We start from the raw sequence: 18,470 nt of genomic DNA, 5'->3' as shown, positions 1-18,470 counted from the left end.
AGGATTTTCCTACGATTGTTGTTTAATATCCTTCTCTTAAAAAAGTAACACAAGATCATTGCAGAAAGTACAGAGAACCAACAAGAAAAAAACTTTACAAAACCTTTAATTCTAAAGCCCACAGAGAACTCCAGAGCTTGTCAGGCAGTAGCAGACCAGGAGGGTCCTCATACTAGAGTGACAGCTCTGGAACTTTCCATAAATATCAGAATTATCCGGGATGCTTTTTTAAATGCAGATTCCCTCCTACAAACTTGTTAGAAAAGGTCAGTCTTCCCCTGGCCCCCCCCCCTAAAAAACCCAAAAATGAGCAGAAACTATAAAGAAGACAATTCACAGAAATAGAAATTCAAGTGGTCAAGAAACATGAAAAATGTTCTTCTCTATTAGGCAGGAAAATGAACATTAAAACAATGAGATGGCTTCCCTCTTTCCCAGAAGACTGGCACAAATTCAAGCGTGATGACATCTAGCATCAGCAGGGAAATGGGCATGAGTTGCTACAACCTCTTGGGAAAGTAATCTGTAGTTGTTTATTAAAATTAAAAATACTTTACACATCCATTGGATAGAACAACCTCACTTCCAGGATCTACTCTACCAAAGTAAAAACACCAGAACATAAAAATCAATGTACAAGGATATTTAGTGAAGCACTCATCCATTTGTTTAACAAGTATTTGTGAATCAACTACTATGGGCTAGGCACTGATTAGACATTGGGGATACAGCGGTGAACAAAACATAGAAAATCCCTGCTCCCGTGAAGCTTCCCTTCTAGAGGGAGGTGAGAGGCAGTGTCATTAAACTGACATGGCATGTCAGCTGGTGATGAGAACCTTGGAGAGAACAAAGCAGGGAAGAGAGAGAGTGAGAATGCTGGGGGATTAGGGGCAGTTGCAATTTAAAATAGTCACCAGGGAAGCCCTCACCGGGAAGGTGGCACTTGATCTGAAGGAGATGAAGGAACAAGCCGTGGGGGCATCCAGGGGAAGAGCGTTCCAGGGAAGGGTACAGCCAAGGCAATGTCCTAGAGGTAGGCTGGGCTTGGTGTGTCAAGGAAGCACAAAGAGGACAGTGGAGGTGGTGAGGTCGAGGAGGTGCCCGGGCAGGTGGTGCAGGGCCTTGCAGGTAAGGGCAGGCTTTACTCTGAGTGGAATCTAGCCATCTCTGGGACACAAATATGAATCTGGAAGTCAAGTGTCTCCAAAGGGCGTTGCACCCTGAGTGAGTGAGGAGAGAAAACCACAGAGGCCAGAGGGCTGAGCCCCAGGACCTGCCAACAGCAGAGTGACACCGGAGACGGATCAGCCAGAGGAGCAGAGACAGCCAGACAGCCTGAGCTCGCGGAGCTGAGTGAAGGAAGGAGCTCCGGGCGGGGAATGGGCAGTGGCAGAGGTCTGATAGGTCAAGTCCATGAGGACTAAGGATTGACTTGGCATCATGGGCCTCCTGAAGGAGAATGGCTGGAAGATGCCAGTCCTGGGGAAGGACTTGGATCATTGAGGGTGGGCACTCGGATGAGCCCCTCAAGAAGGGAAGTGGGAAGAACCGCTGAGAGCAAGGAGGGACGTGGGTGGCAGCTGACAGGCCCGGAGGAGCAGCTGCGGACGGACGGGCAGCTGTGTTCTGAGAACAATGGGGCACCCTGTGTCCTTGAGCTCCCAGGCAGGCACCTCTCACCAGGGGCCAGGAGGAAAGCGGATCCCTGTGTTAATTAAGGCTCATCAACAGCGAGGCCCTGCTTGCCAAGCCCCTGCCTCCGAGGGAGCGTTCAGGCAGCAGGGACAGGCTCTGGCTCTTTGGGACAGTGCTCAGGCCTGGAGGAGGAAACGAGCCCTGGCTAAGGCCCGGCCAGAGGAAGGCCACAGCCCTGGGAGGGGCCCAGAGGGCCTGGGGAGAGGACAGGCCAGCTGAGGCCAGCGCCGAGGGAGAAAAGCAGATGGAATGAAACGCCTCTTCCTTCCTGTTATGGCTGATGCCCGATGGGGCAGGGCGGGCTTTAAATGACGAATTTAGAGTAGAATTACTTAGACTTTTAACTCAGCCTGGTGTTGAGTGAGCCAGTATCACCTAGAGAGAGAGAATTATGTATTAGTCATCATGTCTTCCAACCACTTATTTTGCAAAGGGAGAAACTGAGGCTCAGAGAGGAGAGTGACTGGCCCTGGGCCACACAGCCAGTGAGTGGCAGGCTAGGAACCAGTGCCAGGGCCGCCCCGGCCCCCTGTGACAACCTGCATGCCAGAGGGTGCCCAGCAGACGCTGCTGCCACGAGAATCCACGCACTGAGGGAACCTGCCGGGGACGGAGAGCAGGATGCAGGAGAGGCCAGAGGGCTGGGGTAGTGCGGGGCAGAGGAGAGGCCTGGCTCAGAGAGGGGTGGGCTCTGGGGAGGGAAGGGGGGTCCTGAGGACAGATCCGGCCCAGTGGGACAGGGAGATGAAGCCCTGTGTGAAGGCAGGCCTCAAGGTGGGCTTGGGACCTGGGAGTGAGGTGCAGACCGACAGCCCCGCCTTGTCCTGTGAGTGAGGCACTTTGCGTCACTCCCTCTGAACAGCTTCGGGCGGGAGAAGCTCCGCACCTCGCAGGGTTCCCTCAATGTGTGTCTGGCTCCAGCTCCGCACTCATGTCAGGCCCCGAGCACTCATCCTACTTCATACATCTGTTCCTCTCGCACCTGAGTCTCCGCGGGGCTCTGCAGGACAGCCCAGGGGCTGTGGTGGGCTGGGCAGGGCCCCGTGGGCTCACTCTGCAGCCCCTCACCAGGGCAGAGAATGGGGAGGAGCTCTCCGGGCGCAGGCCAGCCACGCCGCACTGATGCCCCAGGTCCCGAGGGCCAGCCTGCGCTGCGCAGTTGAGCCAGACACGGTCACTCCCTTCCAGGGCTGCAGGACCCCAGCAGAGATGCACAGAACCAGCGTGAGGGAGAGAGCAGGTGTCCGAGAGGCCCAAGGTACAGGGAGGTTTGGTCCAAGGTTAAAGGACCTTTAGTTGAGCGGTAGGTCTGGGGTCTGCGGAGGTGACCTTTAACCGGATTAGAAGGGTGAACACCCATTTAATTTGTAATTTGCTTAGAGATGCTCCGTTGTTTTTTTGTTTTGTTTAATGACTCTGGAAAGTCTTTGCTCTTTCAAATAATTCTCTGGCTCAAAAAATAATTTCTTAGGAGAAATTTAGCTGTTCCAGACTCTGGGTAGCAGTAGAGCCCACGTGGGGAGTTTTAGTCTGACCCTGAACTCCAGCATGAGAGGCTAGACAAGGCAGATTGCCCAGCTGGGAGGGACCTCGGAGGTCTGGGGCCACTGCCTACTTGTACTCAAGAGGGTACAAGTGGGAAGGGGGAGTCACTGTTTTTTGTTTTGTTATATTTTGTCTTTTAGACAGTCTCACTCTGTTGCCCAGACTAGAGTGCCGAGGCGTCAGCCTAGCTCACAGAAACCTCAAGCTCCTGGGCTCAAGTGGTCCTCCTGCCTCAGCCTCCCAAGTAACTGGGACTACAGGCATGTGCCACCACGCCTGGCTAATTTTTTCTATATGTATTTTTAGTTGGCCAATTAATTTCTTTCTATTTTTAGTAGAGACAGGGTCTCTCTCTTGCTCAGGCTGGTCTTGAACTCCTGACCTTGAGCGATCCTCCCACCTCAGCCTCCCAGAGTGCTAGGATTACAGGCATGAGTCACCGCGCCCAGCCAGGAGTCACTGTTTTAGTAGACACAGAGTTTTTGTTGTCAATGATGAAAAAGTTTGGGGTATAGATAGTGGTGATGGTTATACAACATTATTAATTTATTTAATGCCACTGATTGTACCCTTAATGGTTAAAATGATAAATATTATTTTACCTATATCTTACCATAATAAAAATGTTTAAAGGAATAAGTGCTCATATAAGTTTGAGAGGCACTGAGTTCACAAAGTTAAATGAGTTTTCCTATTGCAGGACTTTTCAGAGCCTTTACAAAGGGGATATATTATATTAAGCTGTGGTCCTCAATGGACAGGATCATTGAATCCTTTGTTCTTAGAAGGCCTACTCTTATTCATCTTAGAACTAGTCCCCGAATTGTAATATTGGGTTTCTTAGGCTGCCTCTCACACCAGAGTCTGGAAGAAGCACTGAAATCTTAGTCAAACCTCTTGTCCTGATTTTTGTTTAGGAATTAAAGGTCAGTGTAGCTATCCTCCCCACCCCCACCGAAAAAAAACATTGCTTTTTTTTTTTTTTTTTTTTTTTGTTCTATTTTCTTCTCCAAAAATGGAGATTTCTTTCCTGGGACTTGGAAATATTTTGAGTTCTTTATTTAAAAAAAAAAAAAAAAAAAAAAAAGTGTGTGTCTGTGTGTGCACAGGCCTGCCAGAGGGGAATTTTCTAGAAACTTCTGGTTGTGGCGTTGGAAATGAAATCCCAGAGGATGAAAGCGTGTTGTCTGTGGGCCAGATGGCTTGGGAGGTGGTTTGGGGCATGGGCTTGGCTCTGCCTGTCTCCTAGGGAGGGGGCAGGCTCTGTCCTGTTCCCTACTCTCCCGTGTGTGGCCCATCTGCCGGCTTTGGACAAGCCTTGGTGACAGGCGATCCTGAGGGGAGAACTGTGGCTGGCCCAGGGCGATGCATCTTTTCTCTCCGAGGCAAGAGCCTGGACACTCGACTGAGGGCGAGTGAGTGCCCCAGCCAGCTGCCCGTGTTTGCTCAGAATCTGGTCATTAGCCACCAGTTTTTATACCCAGGGAGGGGGCAGAGGAGGATGTTAGAATGAAACAAAAAGCCTGGATTTAAGCACCAGCTGTGGGACAACCTCGGGTGAGTCACAGCCCAGAAATGTGGCGTCAGAGAGTGGAGCCAGGGGGGAAAAAGTTATAACTGCCGGAAACATGATGAACCTGTCAAAAATACATGAAATTAGCTGCATAAATTAGTAAGTAAAAGGCAAAATCCTGCTTGGTTTTTTTGTGTGTGTGTGTGAGTGTACGCATTTAAAGAAATTCATCAAGAGCAGAAAAAATAATTCCTCTACACACCACTGCCTCGTGTGAGTGATATTTCAGGGAAATTCAGGAAAGTTTTCTGTGTTCCCTTGAGCTGACCCAGGGTACAAAGAAGGGAACCGCCATAGGGCTCTGTCCTGTTCCCTACTCTCCCGTGTGTGGCCCATCTGCCGCCTTTGGACAAGCCTTGGTGACAGGTGATCCTGAGGGGAGAACTGTGGCTGGCCCAGGGCGATGCATCTATTCATAGGGGGCAATTGAGGGACAGATGACAAATCCACTGGACTCAGGAGATCAAAGCCAGAGACAACCGTGTGGATAGAAGTGTCCTGGGAATCCTCAGAGACCCGGGTGATGCTGGCTTGCTCTCACTGACACAGAGCGGGAGTGATGTTTTTATTTATACATGAAAAGGAAAGGCAGGCTCTGAGGACAGGAGGGGAGTACCTATGTCATTGCTGTCCGGTTGAGTAGGGCCTCCCTGTCCTCCCCAGGTTTGGGGATTGAGAGAAAGAGAGTTCCAGGGGATCCAGGCACCGTGAGATTCGATGCAGGGGAAAGTTAGGACAAAAAGGAACTATTTCCATTGCAGCAAACAGCAAGGTCCAGAAAGAATCTTGTTTCCTGGGCAAGAATCTTGTTTCCAGAGCAAAGGAAACAGGGACATGACTGAGAAAGAGGGACTGCTTAATGACGTCTCAGGGCAGAACTCAGCCACACTGGAGGGATGGCCAGACTTGGTGAGGACTAGGGGATGACGGAGACCTGGAGGAGATGACTGGTGGCACCATCCGTGATGATGGGCAGCTACGGAGCATGAACTACAGCTTGGAGGAGGCCAAGGGCCCAGACGGGGATTTTGGAAATAAACCTCCATCAGCCATGGCAGGGAAGGACCAGAAGGGAATGGAACAGGGACAGGGAGGCCAGTTGGGAGGCAGCTACATGGCCCCAGGAGCAATAATGAGCTTGGTTCTCTATAAAGAGTGTAGAGGCCCAAGGCCAGGCTTCTCTCTGCTCCTTACCTTTCTCCCTTTGAGCCTCTCTGGAGCCTTGTGAAAGGTGGTCTGGCCTGAGTCCCGTTTCCTAAAAGGATCTTGAGTAAATGAGGTGCTTGGTAGTTATTTGTGGAAGGAAGAAAACAAAAATGAGTGAATTACCATATTTTCCATTTTTTATTCATTCATTCAACAAAGAAACCCATATATACACTTTGCAAAGCCCTTTTGTGGATTTAGAGTTGAAGTCGACCCAATCTCTGCCCTCCAGGAATTCATAGTGCCATCCAGAGATGAGATAAATGTGCCCACGTATCTGTAAAGCAAAGTCATTATTTATCAATCTAAGTTCCTTGGGGTGCCTGGCTTCAGGGAGGCAGACATAGCTTGTCAGGGCTCCAGGGCACCAGAAGGGAGACTCAGGGGAGGGTGAAAACCAGTGGGGCAAAGAGTGAAGCCAGCCCCTCTCTGCAAGGGCCCCTGTGCCCGGCAATCCTCCTGGGGCCGGGAAACAGCAGCTGGAAGGTGGCAGGGCAGCAAGAGGGCAGAGCGAGAACGGCAGTGCAAATCTGCGTGAAGGGAATACTTGGTCATGTCCGAGTCTTTCTGTTTGTCACCTGGGCTGCTGGCAATGACCACTTTGTGGTTCAGGAAGCAGCATGGGAGGGAGGCAAGCAGAGCCCCTGCTCCAGCTCCTCAGCCAGCTTCCCACAACTGACCCCAGCGTGGTGCCTGTCACCCTACTTAGCTGTCCCTGTGCCTCTGCCCTGGGTCACAGGCAATCCCTTAGCAGGGAGAGGCTCTGTCTGTACCTGCAGCTCCCAGCACAGTCCCTGCACCTGGCTACTGTACTCAGTGCCTGGCTCTGGGACCTGCCCACTCGTGCCCCCAGTGGCTGAGAAAGGAGAGATCAGCAAGGGTAGAGTAACCGGGGAAAAAATAGAACAGCACAGGGCCTTGAAGGATATGACCATGGGGGCAGGAAAATATAGTGTGGGGAGATGTACACCCACTTGGGAACCTCTTCTCCAGAATTTAACCCTCTCCTCTGGAACAGTCTAAGCCAGCACACAGCCTGAGGACACGAGTTTTTTTGTTTTGTTTTTGTTTTTTAAAGGTTTTAATACATGTTGATAAACTGATTCCTAAAATTATATCAGTTGATAGAGGACACGAGTTTTTGAAGGGTATTGCAAAGCATGGCCTATGAGCTGAGATCTCCGACTCCCAGAGAAATTCTTTGTGGGTTTTGTCCTGGGGAGAGCAGGAACCTGGCACGCAGACATGCAGATGTGTGCACACGTGGGGCTCCAGGTGGACACACCCACACAGGTCCCATGGGCCCCTGGAGAGGATCCCCTCATCCCTTTCTGGCCTGTGCCTGATGACCCAGAACAAAGGATAAAGCAAGCAGGGTGTGCCACAAATATATCCACAGCTGGCTCTGATCCCAAACCCTCAGCGGAAAATGCTCTCCTAAGGCCCCACGAGGCAGTTCTTCAAAATTTATATTTTGCTGAGGGTCTTCTTGCATGGCTGCTTGCATAAAACTGTTTAGAATATTGCCAGAATATCGCAGTGGCCCATGCCTTGTAATCCTAGCACTTTGGGAAGCTGAGTTGAGGGGATTGCTTGAGGCCAGGAGTTCAAGACCAGCCTGAGCAACACAGTGAGACCTTGTCTCTACAAAAAATTTAAAAATTAGCTGGGTGTGGTGGCATGCACCTGTAGTCCGAGCTACTCAGGAGGCTGAGATTGGAGGATCCCTTGATCCCAGGAGTTCAAGGTTACAGGGAGCTACCATTGTGCCACTGCACTCCAGCCTGGGTAACAAAGTGAGACCCTATCTCAAAAAATAAAATAAAAGATTGCCAGTGAAATTTGAATCTATCTGAAATGGATGTCCCTTTACTGGGGATGTACACATTACGTGTCTGGGTGCACATGTGCACATAAGAGGGAGTAGGAATGTGCGTGCATGTGTGTGCATAAGAACACAAGTTGCTGTACTGAGGGGGCGGCTGGAAAAGGAAAGAAAAGCATGAACTTATCGTTCATGTACATACATACGTGTACACACACGCACACATCCATCTACATTTCTGGCACAGCCTGTACCCCACATCAGTGGCTCTAAATCACGTCCTTGTCAGAGACCTGAGCCCACTCAAACCAGTGGCTCCCAACCTTGCCTGCACATTGAAATTGCTTGTAAAAATCCCAATGATCAGGCCATACCTCAGCCCATTATATCAGAATTTCTGGAGATGGGACTTTGGCATTAATACTTTACATCAATATTTAATAATCTCCTTAGATGATTCCAGGACTGAGTACTCCTCTGGATAAAAAGCCTTTCTCCTATTCCTCTGCTCGGAAAACTTCTACTCAACCTTCAAGACCCAACTCCCATGGCCCCTTTCCAGAAAAGCCCTTCCTGATACCTCCCGCTACCACCAGGGAGAGTTAGTTCTCTCTTTCCTGAGGCTCCCAACAACACTTTAGTCACCCAATTGCATCACAATTATTTGCTTGTCCGCCTGTCTGTCCCATCCCCTGCACATGAGCTCTGTGCACCATGAGCTCTGTGCACCATGAGCTCTGTGACGACACGCACTCTGTAGGGCCCTTCTCTCCATTCCCAGTGTCTGCTTAATGCCTGGCACGCAGCTGGCGAGCAACAGACGCTTCAGAATAAAAGGGAGCTACGTAATGCAGACTGTGAGCAGGATGGGAAGAGGAGGCCACAGGTTGTTGCTAAGTGGCTGGGCCGTGGATCTCCCGCCCAGCAGGGGACAGCAGTACCCCCCAGACCCTTTATAACAGAAGGGGGTCTCTTATGCTGACAGCTTAATTCACATTTCCTGCTTCCCTAGGAAGAGCCACCAGGGTGACTCAGAGGTTCAGAGGGACAACCTAGTGGTGCTGTTACCTGTACCTGGGGTCTCAGGGTGGCTAACCCTTCCTAACTGTCCCCTTCCTAACATTCCAAGCCTGTTCTGTCCTGCCTGCTTCTAGGGCATCTTTGCTCTGTGGAACACTTGGAGCAGTCTGTGTCCCATTTCTGGGCCAGCCCAGGGAGCCGGGGACAGCCCACATGCCTTGGTCCTTGGTAAAGAGCCAAGCCTGAGAAACCCTAGTGCAAGAGAAGGGGGCTCTGCAGCTGGCCAGCCCCAGCGCCCACCCAGGAGTCTGAGAGGCCGAGAAGAGAAAGTGACACCAGGTGAAACCAAGGGACAGACTGTGTGTCCTGCCTGGCTGCAGCCTCTGGCTGCCCATCCCCCTCTCTCTGAGCAGCTCTGCACCTTCTGCCCTGACAGTGCTGGCCCATTTCTTACCTTACCACCCTCACCATCCCCAGTGGGCCTTCACTGTCCCTATCTTAGACAGGACTACTGAGGTGGAGTGACAGGCCAAGGTCACATAAAGACTTTTGGGGACTGGCAAGGGGCTAGAAAGGGTTTGAGAGCACAGGATTTGGAGTGAGGCCATCCTCATTCAGGAACTGGCTCTGTCGCTGGCTGGCTAGCTCCTTGAGGCCTCAGTTTCCTCATCTGTAAAATGGGATTAATAATAGTGGTCCCCATCTCATGAATTCATGGCATGGATTAAGTGGAGTGTGAAGTGGAGAGGGCTCCTCACATGTTGCTAACCAGGCCTGGTCACTAGTCCAGGCTGAGGCCATGGTGGGCACCCCCTCCACGCCCTTCCTCCACACACACGCACACACGCGTGCACGTGCACACACACACGCGCGCGCATGCATGCACACACATTCACACACTGCCTGCTTCTGAAGGGCTCTCAACCTCCAGGTGGAGACCAACCTCCTCCCTCACCACTCCCCAGCCAATGACCAGTCAAGTCCCGGTCACCCACAGAGTCCACTCAACACAAGCAAGTATTTTCTTTACATGTTGGGGCTTTTACTTCAATTTGAAGCAGATGGTTGAGCACAGATGTGAGCAGCTCTGGCCTTCTGAGCACAAGGAAGGCGCAGCCCTTGGCTTTGAACACCCCCTTCCCCACATACTGGCCCATGCCCTGTCCCCCCGTCCCTCTGCCCCTCCCGAGCAACCTGTGGCAGACGCTGGCCTCCAAGCAGGGTGCCATCTGGTTGCCCAGCCACACAGGTCACCGGGGAGGGGTGGCAACTGGGGGAGCAAGGACTCTTGGGCAGTGCCCTGGGGCAAGTCGTTGGGGTGGGAGACGAGGCCATATTTCTTTCTTCCACTCTTACTCCCTTCCTGTGAGTCTCAGGGCCCAAGGGTCTGGGCCCAGAGAACGCTGAGAATCGAGGCCCGTGCCCGGGCAGCTGGTGGGTGGGAGAGAGGGGCAGGGACCTCAGGCCCTACCCCCGCCCCCCAGGCACCCCCGGCCTCCCTCTCCCGGCATCCAGGCTTATCTCGCACCCAGCCAGCGCATGGCGAGTGCGGAGCACGCAGGGTCAGGGGCACGGGCTTCCAGAGGCCATGTGCCCATGCCTTCCACGAGTTCCTGGTGGAACTGCCGACTCGTCCTTGGCTTGAGATGGGACTCAGGCCACAGGAGGGACAGAGGTCAGAGCGACAGTGCAGCCTCGCTGTTGGGTTGCGTCACCCCGTTTTGTTCAGTGTCTCTGTTGAATCTTTGGCAATGGATTTCTGCAGCCAGGTGGCGGGCCTCAGGCCCCGAGCGAGGGGGAGGCTGAGCCCTCCCCGCCCCCCGGCGGAGGGCAAAGTGCGAAGTGACCTCGGAGTGGCGGGGTGAGGGCCGGGCCCAGGGAGGCATGCCCGTCTGACCCTGAGAGGCGGCGGGCTGAGCATCTGGCGGCATCTTGCAGAAGACAACCGGGCTGGACTGGGCGAGCTCGCCGTCTCCTCGCGCCGCGCTGGAAAGGGCCCGCAGCAGCGTCCTCAGCTAGCCCGCGGCGGTCACTCCTGAAAGAAATGACCAGCCGTTAGAAGCAGCCCCTATTCATCCAGATTCCTGTTTCCGGAAGGCCAACCGGTGCCAGGTGCTGACAGCCACAGCACAGCCTCTCACTAAATATGAGCCCATGCAGGGGACTTTACCTTCAGGGGTTCAGTAAGTGGCAGGGTCAGGATTCGAACCCAGGACTGGCTGTCTGCAGAGCCCACAGTGCCCCCTCTGTCCCCTCCTGAGCATTTCAGAGCCCTGATGTTTCTGATCGTTTGAGGGAAGGGGTAGGGCCTCCAGAAGCTCAGGGACACGTGGTACTGACACCACAGTCCCAGGGTCACACCTCTGAGGGATCTCAGCGTCAGGCCGGTCCCCACCCTGGGGTGCAGGGCTCCTCCGCAGGCTGGTGAGCACCACTGGAATGGCCGTCTGTGGCTCCTTGGCCCCTACGCTGTTCAGACAAGAGCACTACACCAGGAGTCACAAGCCCAACTTTTGTGGCAGCACATTCACCTGCAGGCCGGGAGACCTGAGACAAGGCACTTAATTTCTCTGGGCCTCAACTTCCTCATCTGTACAATGGCCCAGCCAGAGCAGATCAATGATTTTCAAGCTTTCTTTTAAGCAGTAGAACGAAGTCTATGGAACCCTAACACAGAAAACAGATAAACATGGTTCTATTTGGAGTAGTGGGGTGCGTGCGGGACACTCAGAGAGGGAGACCCGGAGTCCTGCTGCATTCCCTCCGACAAAGAGCTCGGGACATCTCTGAGACTCCACGGTGATAAGCAGCACGGTGTGGACGCTGCTGGGTTAGACCTTTTTTAAGTTCCTCGCAGCCCTGACCTGCAGAATCTTCACTCCGGCAGCGGAACTTGATGTTGCTCTTGAGAAAACCGACTGGACAGGAGACGAGGGCTGCTTTAGCCCTCTGGTGGGGGTGGGGGGCTGTGTGAGGGCTCCATGTCCGCCCAGAAGATGAAAAACAGTAAGGACAGTCCTTTAACCTGGTACATTAGCTCCAACTACTTTTGTTTCGATTCAGGCACCAACCTGAACCAACAGCTAAGCAGTGATTTGCAAAGCATCTGTCGGGCACCTCCGACATGCCAGGGAGGTGACATGCCAGACACCCCACCGCAAGGGTGAGCCACCCCCGGCTCAGAGAAGGACGTGCTAGAGGTCGCCAGCCCCAGGGTTTGAATCCAGATCGGCAGCGTTGGTTCCAGCACGCAGAGGCGGAGGCTCGGGGAGCCGGGCTGGAGCCAAACCGCGACGCTGGAGGGCTGCTAACCACAGGCCCCGGTGAGCCGCGCGGGCCGGGGCAGCCAGCCCAGCTGCAAGGCTGGGGCCAGGCTGGAAGTGGGGTCCGAGGAGGGCGAGGGAGCCGGGCCAGGGGGAGGGGGGCTCTCCAGCTAACAGTGGCTGAGAAGGGAAATAAGGAAATCGAAGGCGGGAGCATCTTGATGTGGTGGAGCCCAGGCTCACATTCCCCACGCCCACTGTGTGCGGCGGCCCCAGCAGGAATCTGCTTTTTGTTACCGAGTCTGAGCAGGAGGATTAAGAAGCGGAAAGGAAACCCGTGGGGATGGCACTGGGTCTGTGGTCCACGCGGTGATTTACAGCCCGCGTCATCCTGGCGCTGGCCGCCGGGGCGGGCCCTGCCACGGACTGGGCCCGAGTGCCTTGCTCGCTCAGCCCGCCTGTGGCCTGGACAAGGAGGGGAGGCTGGGGTGGCTGGAGCCGCACTACTGGCCACGCCGTAGAGGTGGCCCGGCCAGCCAGGCCCAGCCCCAAGCCCTCTGTTGGTTCTCAGACCCTGCTGAAGCCACCGCCACCACCCAAGATTAAGGGAGACAGGGGTTTCTCTCAGAGGCCCGACCTCCAATTCTCGACCCCACCCTAATTCCTGGTGTCTACACTGGACCTGCATTCCTACCACCCAACTCGGCCCGGGAATCCCAGCACACACATCCTCTGTGCAAGTTGTATGCCCGTCGGAATGTGGTAGGGAGAACAATGGGAGGCCTTACGTGCCATGACCTTCTCTGTAATTAAGTAGCTGTGCTGGTTACCTTGGGTAACTCATTCTCCCTCTCTGTGCTTTAATTCCTGCATGTGTACAGTGAGGGGGGTGTAAGGAGATTAGCATTCCCCAAAGGGTGTTCTGCTGAGCACCAGCCAGGTGAGGAATCCCATGAGTTTTGGAAACACCACAGACCTTGCCTTCATCTTGGAAAGTCACTATGTATATTAGCATATTAAAGGCTCTGAAAAGTCCTGAAGTGTGGCTTTATTTACCCAATTTTTCCAACTGATTTGACCATGTAATTGCGACTGTACTGTGAGGAGCAGAAATTCACTTCCACCCTCCAGTAAAGGGAAACTTATTTAAGGCCACATAAGAGCATTTCACAGAGGCCAGGGAGAAGGTCTCGGGCAAAGCGGAAAAGGGCCCAGCAGGACACAAGCCCTACCCTCGAGGTGCCAGCACTTGGCCACTGGCAGGTAGCCCCTTCTTTCCCACCTGACCACCCCTGCCCTGCTCCCAGCATGCCAGCCCTGGGGCCCAGTGGAGGAAGCCGGCTGGTCCCGCCCAGGCAGACTTCTCCCCCTGGACCAATCAGCGGTGGTGGAGGGACAGGAGACAAACGTGCTGGCAACACCCCCTCACAAGGGACCATGTTGGGGAGGGTGGGGTGCATAGTTGCAGACACAGGGAAGAGCAAGTGCCCCCCACTGCGACACCACACCACAGAGCCCCTCTCTCGTAATGCCTGGCAACGTCCTGTGTCCGCCCATGTGAGGAGCACAGTGCAAGAGGACTGCACCCCTCCAGCTCTGGCCTTCGGTGGGTTTTGTGTGTGTGCACTGCGGGCCGAGGCTCTGGGCACAGCTCACCCCCCGGCTCGCTGTGCTCAGAGCCCCCTCTGCCACGGAAGATGGCCTTTAAACAACAGGTTCTGCTGCTAAAATGAACATTGAGAAGGACTGGATGAGACCTTGTTGGTCCCTTTCAGCTGGTCCCACAGGCTGAGCCAAACTGAGGTGGACAAAGTGGTTGAGTCTGTCACAATCGGAAGTCATCTTTTCATCTGTTCACTTGCTGTGGTGGGAACGCCAGCTCCACAAGGGCAGGGACACAGTCTGCCGTAGCCCCGGCGCCTAGAACAGTGCCTGGCCCACAGTAGCATCTCAATAAACACTTGTTAAACCCGTGGATAACTACCTCCAGTCACAGGCATTTTATTTAGCATGGCTTTTATATACCATGGAATATTTTTGCTATTTCAAATGTAACATTGGAATATTTTTGTTGTTATGAACACTGGAAGAATTTTGCATCTATTTTGCTTTTGTTCATTTCCAGTTTTTTTTTTTTTTATGTCTGACTATACCTCCTCGGCATACTAAGCTTGTCTCTGGCTTTAAGCACAATTTTTTCCCGCCGTGATCACTACTATATAAAAATTACAAGGTAATTTTACCACTTTGGAGGAATCGAAAAGGTGATTTTATCTGCCTTCTAAGTTACTTTACTTTTTAAGTTTATTATCAGTCTATGATGCCCACTTTACCTACTTTACCACTTTTCACTATTTTCAAATTACACATTTTTATATATTTAATCAATTTGGATACAGTCTTCTACACATAGAAAAAAGGAACATCCAACGGGATTGAAATCCTGACAGTTTTTTTTTTTTTTTAATTGGTCTGTCCTAAAAAGAGCAGTTAGATTTCAAATGTTATTTTAAAACTAAAGTATGAAAGAAAAGCAGAGAGGGCATGGGAGAAATATTTTCCAAAACCCACGCTATTAAGCATTATTTTGCCTTTCACTTTTAAGTACACCAATATGTGGGCTAGAAAGGGGGCTGCATGTTTGGCTCTGAATGCTGCTCAGACTGGGGTTCATCTTGGCCCCAAAGCCAGATGCGGGGCCCTGGGCAGGCCGGCTAACCTCTCCAAACCTCAGTTTCTTCATCTTTAAAACGAGCACGGCCGTAGCATCCACCTTCTAGGTCAGCTGCAAAGAATCAATGGGACAACCGAGCCGCCACCACGGCAGGGCCGGGCACACGAGGAAGCCCCTGAAGGCGCTGGCTCGAGTTCCTGAAAAGGGCAGTGGGTCCGTGGTTTCGCTATTTCACTAACTAGTGTTCGATACGTGACGTGGCATCAACGTTGGCTGGAAAGTCTCAAAACAAATAACCAGAAATAGTCACTTTGAAGCAACCGTCCTCTTGACCAATTTGCTTTCAACCAACTCTTAAAAAAAAAACAACAACACAATTTTGAAAATTACATAGATAGTGTCTACCAACTGACAAACGGACAAACAAAATGTGGCCTATTCGCACAGTGGAACAGTACTTGGCCATAAGAAGGAACAGAACACTGATACAGCCGACACTATGGAAAAGCATCATAAACATCAGGCTAACCGAAAAGCAGCCCAGCGACAGCAAGCCACGTATTACCCGATTCCATTCCCAGGAAATGTTCCGAACGGGGACATCTGTAGGGACAGAAAGATTAGTGATGAGCCCAGGAGACTGAGGTTGCTGTGAGCTAGGCTGATGCCACGGCACTCACTCTAGCCTGGGCAACAGAGCGAGACTCTGTCTCAAAAAGAAACAAACAAACAAAAAAATTAGTGTTGCCTAGGGCTGGGGATCAGACGTCAGCTAAAGCTATGGGTTTCCTTTAGGGGTAATGAAAATGTTCTAAAATGGACTATGGGGATGGTTGCACTTATCTGTGAATATACTAAACATAATAAAAACCATGGAGTTATATGCTTTTGATGGGTGAACTATATTTTGATAAAGCTGTTAAAATTTTAATTATATAATGTGTTAATTATGAAAAAATTAGAAAATACAGAAGAAAAAATTTTCAGTCATCCCAATCTGTCCACCAAGAGGAAAACCACTGGCAACACCTGGGTGACTACCGTTCCATGTGCCCTTGCTGTGCATAGATGTCCATATACAACATTTTATGAAAGTGGAATTATGTTGCACAAACATCCTAAGCTGGTGTTTGTGTTTTCTTTAACATTCAGGCCTGTGCGTCCCGGCATTTGACAGATGTGTTTTCACATCTTCTCCGAGGGCCTGGCTTTGCAGCGGTTGTTCTGGGCACAGGCACAGGCCTGGGCTTCAGGCCTCCAGACTTCCCAGGGAACTGGAAGCAGGTATGGATCGGTCCACCCCCAGCGCCTCCCGCCCGCCTGGCCTGGGCGCCATGGGTGACAGGCAGGAAATTTATGAGCAGTTGGAGTTGGCTGCTACTCACCAGGCGTGGGAGCACGGCGTGAATCAACCGTCACGCTGTGTCCAGGCAGGGAGGGCCCTTAGAGGTCCCAGGCGTCTAAGAGTTTGACAGTTATGGCCAGAGCCTTCAGTGAGCCAGGGGAGTCTTCCTGGGGCCCATGCAGTAGAAGAAAAATTCCTTCATTCAATAATGATTTATTAGTCCCTACTAGGTGCCAGCTCTGTACTGGGCACTGGGGGCCAAGGCCCTGCTCTGGTGCAGCGTGCAGTCTGGCCCTGGGGAAAAGCTGGGAACCACTGTCACCGGTCGGAACTATCACTTCTGCCCAGTCCTTTCTGTGTTCCTCAAGGTTGCTCACCGGAGAGGAGGGCATTGCCATGGGCTCCCAGCCAGCGACAGCTGCCCTGCAGGTCAGGAGCACAGTGGGGCCAGTGGTCAAACCCTTCATTCACTGAAGCCAGTGGATGTGTTCAAATCCCAGAGACAGCCAATGACATGTATGACATGACTGCCACATCAGATGATGTGGAGGATGAGAGCAGGTCGCCTGGGGGCGGGGGAGCAGCCGGTGCTAAGGAGCTGGAGGTGGAGCTGGGTCCCAGATGCCCTAGGCAAGCATTCGCTGAGCAGCCCCCAAGGACTGTGGCAGAACCTGCTTGGAGCTGGTCCCACCACTAGAATGGAAGCTCCAGGAGGGCACGGGGCTGTCAGCTGTGTTCCTGCCGCCTCCCCAGTCCAGGATAATGAGGGTCTGCTCAAGTCCAGCTGATTATATCCCACCTGCCTCACCCCACCCCAAGCTGGGACAAACGAGTGCCTCCTCTGAACTCCCAAAGCACTTTACCCAACTCTCCCGACGCCCCTTTGTGCCATGAATTATTGTCAGTGTGACTACCATGGCCCCTCGCCCGCCCCACAGGCCTGTCCCAGTGCCTGGGAACAGAAGAGAGGGTGTCGGCACTTACTGCCACCATTTACTGAGGGCAGCCACGTGCCCAACACCCCCGATGGTCCCTTGCATGCACCGTCCTTTGCAGTCCCTGGGAGGCGCCTGTCGCTGCCTCCATTTTGCAGATGAGGAAATGGAGGCCTGAGAGGCTGCCTCACTTGCCCTAAGCCATGAGGCTTAGATGCAGCAGAGCAAGGCAGACCCCTCGACCCCTAGAGTCCTCGGTTTCTTCAGCAGCAGACAGAACCGGCAGGTCCACAAGCCTTCAACCCAGCCGCCACCTCCTTGGTTCTAAGAAAATCTTGGCCATCAACTCTTGGAGCCGAAGGGAAGGAGGCTAGCAGTGAGAGGCCTGGCACCCCCAGAGCCAGGGCCAGAACTCCAGGCCCACTGGGGCTGCAGGGGACAGCGGCCTGTGCTGACGCCTTCTTGGGCTGCAGGCCACTCTCCCTGGCTGCCGAGCTGTTTCTCTCTCTGTGCTCTGCCCGTGCGACTCTGTGCCAACTCCTTCTTGGCCTCTTCTTTGTTTGCTTCTCCACGTCCATCAGTCTATCTGTCGTTCTGGCCCCCACCCCCCACCCAGCCTCCCCACGGGCTGCGTGAGAGTTGAGCTGGCCCGGGCGAGGCCTGCAGGCTGCTGCTGCGGCTTCCCATCTGCTTCCGTCCTGCGATGCTCTCCCGCCACCCCACTGCACGCTGCTCCTCCAGACCCGGCAGCCCAAAGCTCCAAGGCCTTCCCCACAGCCAGAGGAGGTGCCCAGGCCAGACCTGCCCAGCGGGCCTGACTCATGACCCTCACACAGACACCCCCGCCTCCCCAACCCCAGTGCGGAGGGCCCCTGTCAGGCCTGCCTCCTCTGGGCTGGGAACTGCTGTCATCACTCAGTGCTTCCTCACCCCATTCCTTACTGCAAAGTGACAGCAGGGGGTGACAGGCTCCAACCAGACAAGCCATGTCATGCCAAAGTGCTAGCCAGTGAGCCCTTGCAAAGACCACCCTTGTCTCTGGCAGACTCCCAGGAAGGAGCCTAGCTGTGGCTATTTCAGGACCAGTGAGGGCACCAATAGGGTGGCTGGGAGAGCCCACAAGCCCTTGAGCAGCCCAAATACTCCAATGATTTCAGCAAAAATAGCGTGCATTCCATGCAGAAGCAGTTTTAAGAAGAGAAAACACCTCCTCTAGCCTCTTCCATCGTCCCTAAGCCCCTCCCCTAGCTCGATTATGGAGCCACCTCAGGATCCAGGTGGGAGTGGGGACATCTCTGATCAGGTGGCTCTTTTCTCACCACCACACACACACACACACACACACACACACACCCACCAGCAGGCAACATGGCACGGCGGTTAAGC

The 18,470-nt window shown here is 53.1% G+C and overlaps 1 protein-coding gene across 1 annotated transcript in view; it reads right to left on the bottom strand.

Moving 5' to 3' along the window:
- Positions 1 to 9,885: 9,885 nt before the first annotated feature.
- ATOH8 (atonal bHLH transcription factor 8) overlaps positions 9,886 to 18,470 on the bottom strand; it is a 31,831-nt gene continuing 23,246 nt past the window's right edge. Inside the window, exon 3 of the mRNA XM_012774305.2 lies at positions 9,886 to 10,902. Coding sequence (XP_012629759.2) covers positions 10,897 to 10,902 — 6 coding nt within the window. The 3' untranslated portion in view covers positions 9,886 to 10,896. The remainder of the gene's footprint in view (positions 10,903 to 18,470) is intronic.

This window comes from Microcebus murinus, chromosome 3 (assembly GCF_040939455.1).
Source record: "Microcebus murinus isolate Inina chromosome 3, M.murinus_Inina_mat1.0, whole genome shotgun sequence".
Taxonomy (NCBI): Eukaryota; Metazoa; Chordata; class Mammalia; order Primates; family Cheirogaleidae; genus Microcebus; species Microcebus murinus.
This window is presented reverse-complemented; position numbering and strand designations above follow the sequence as displayed.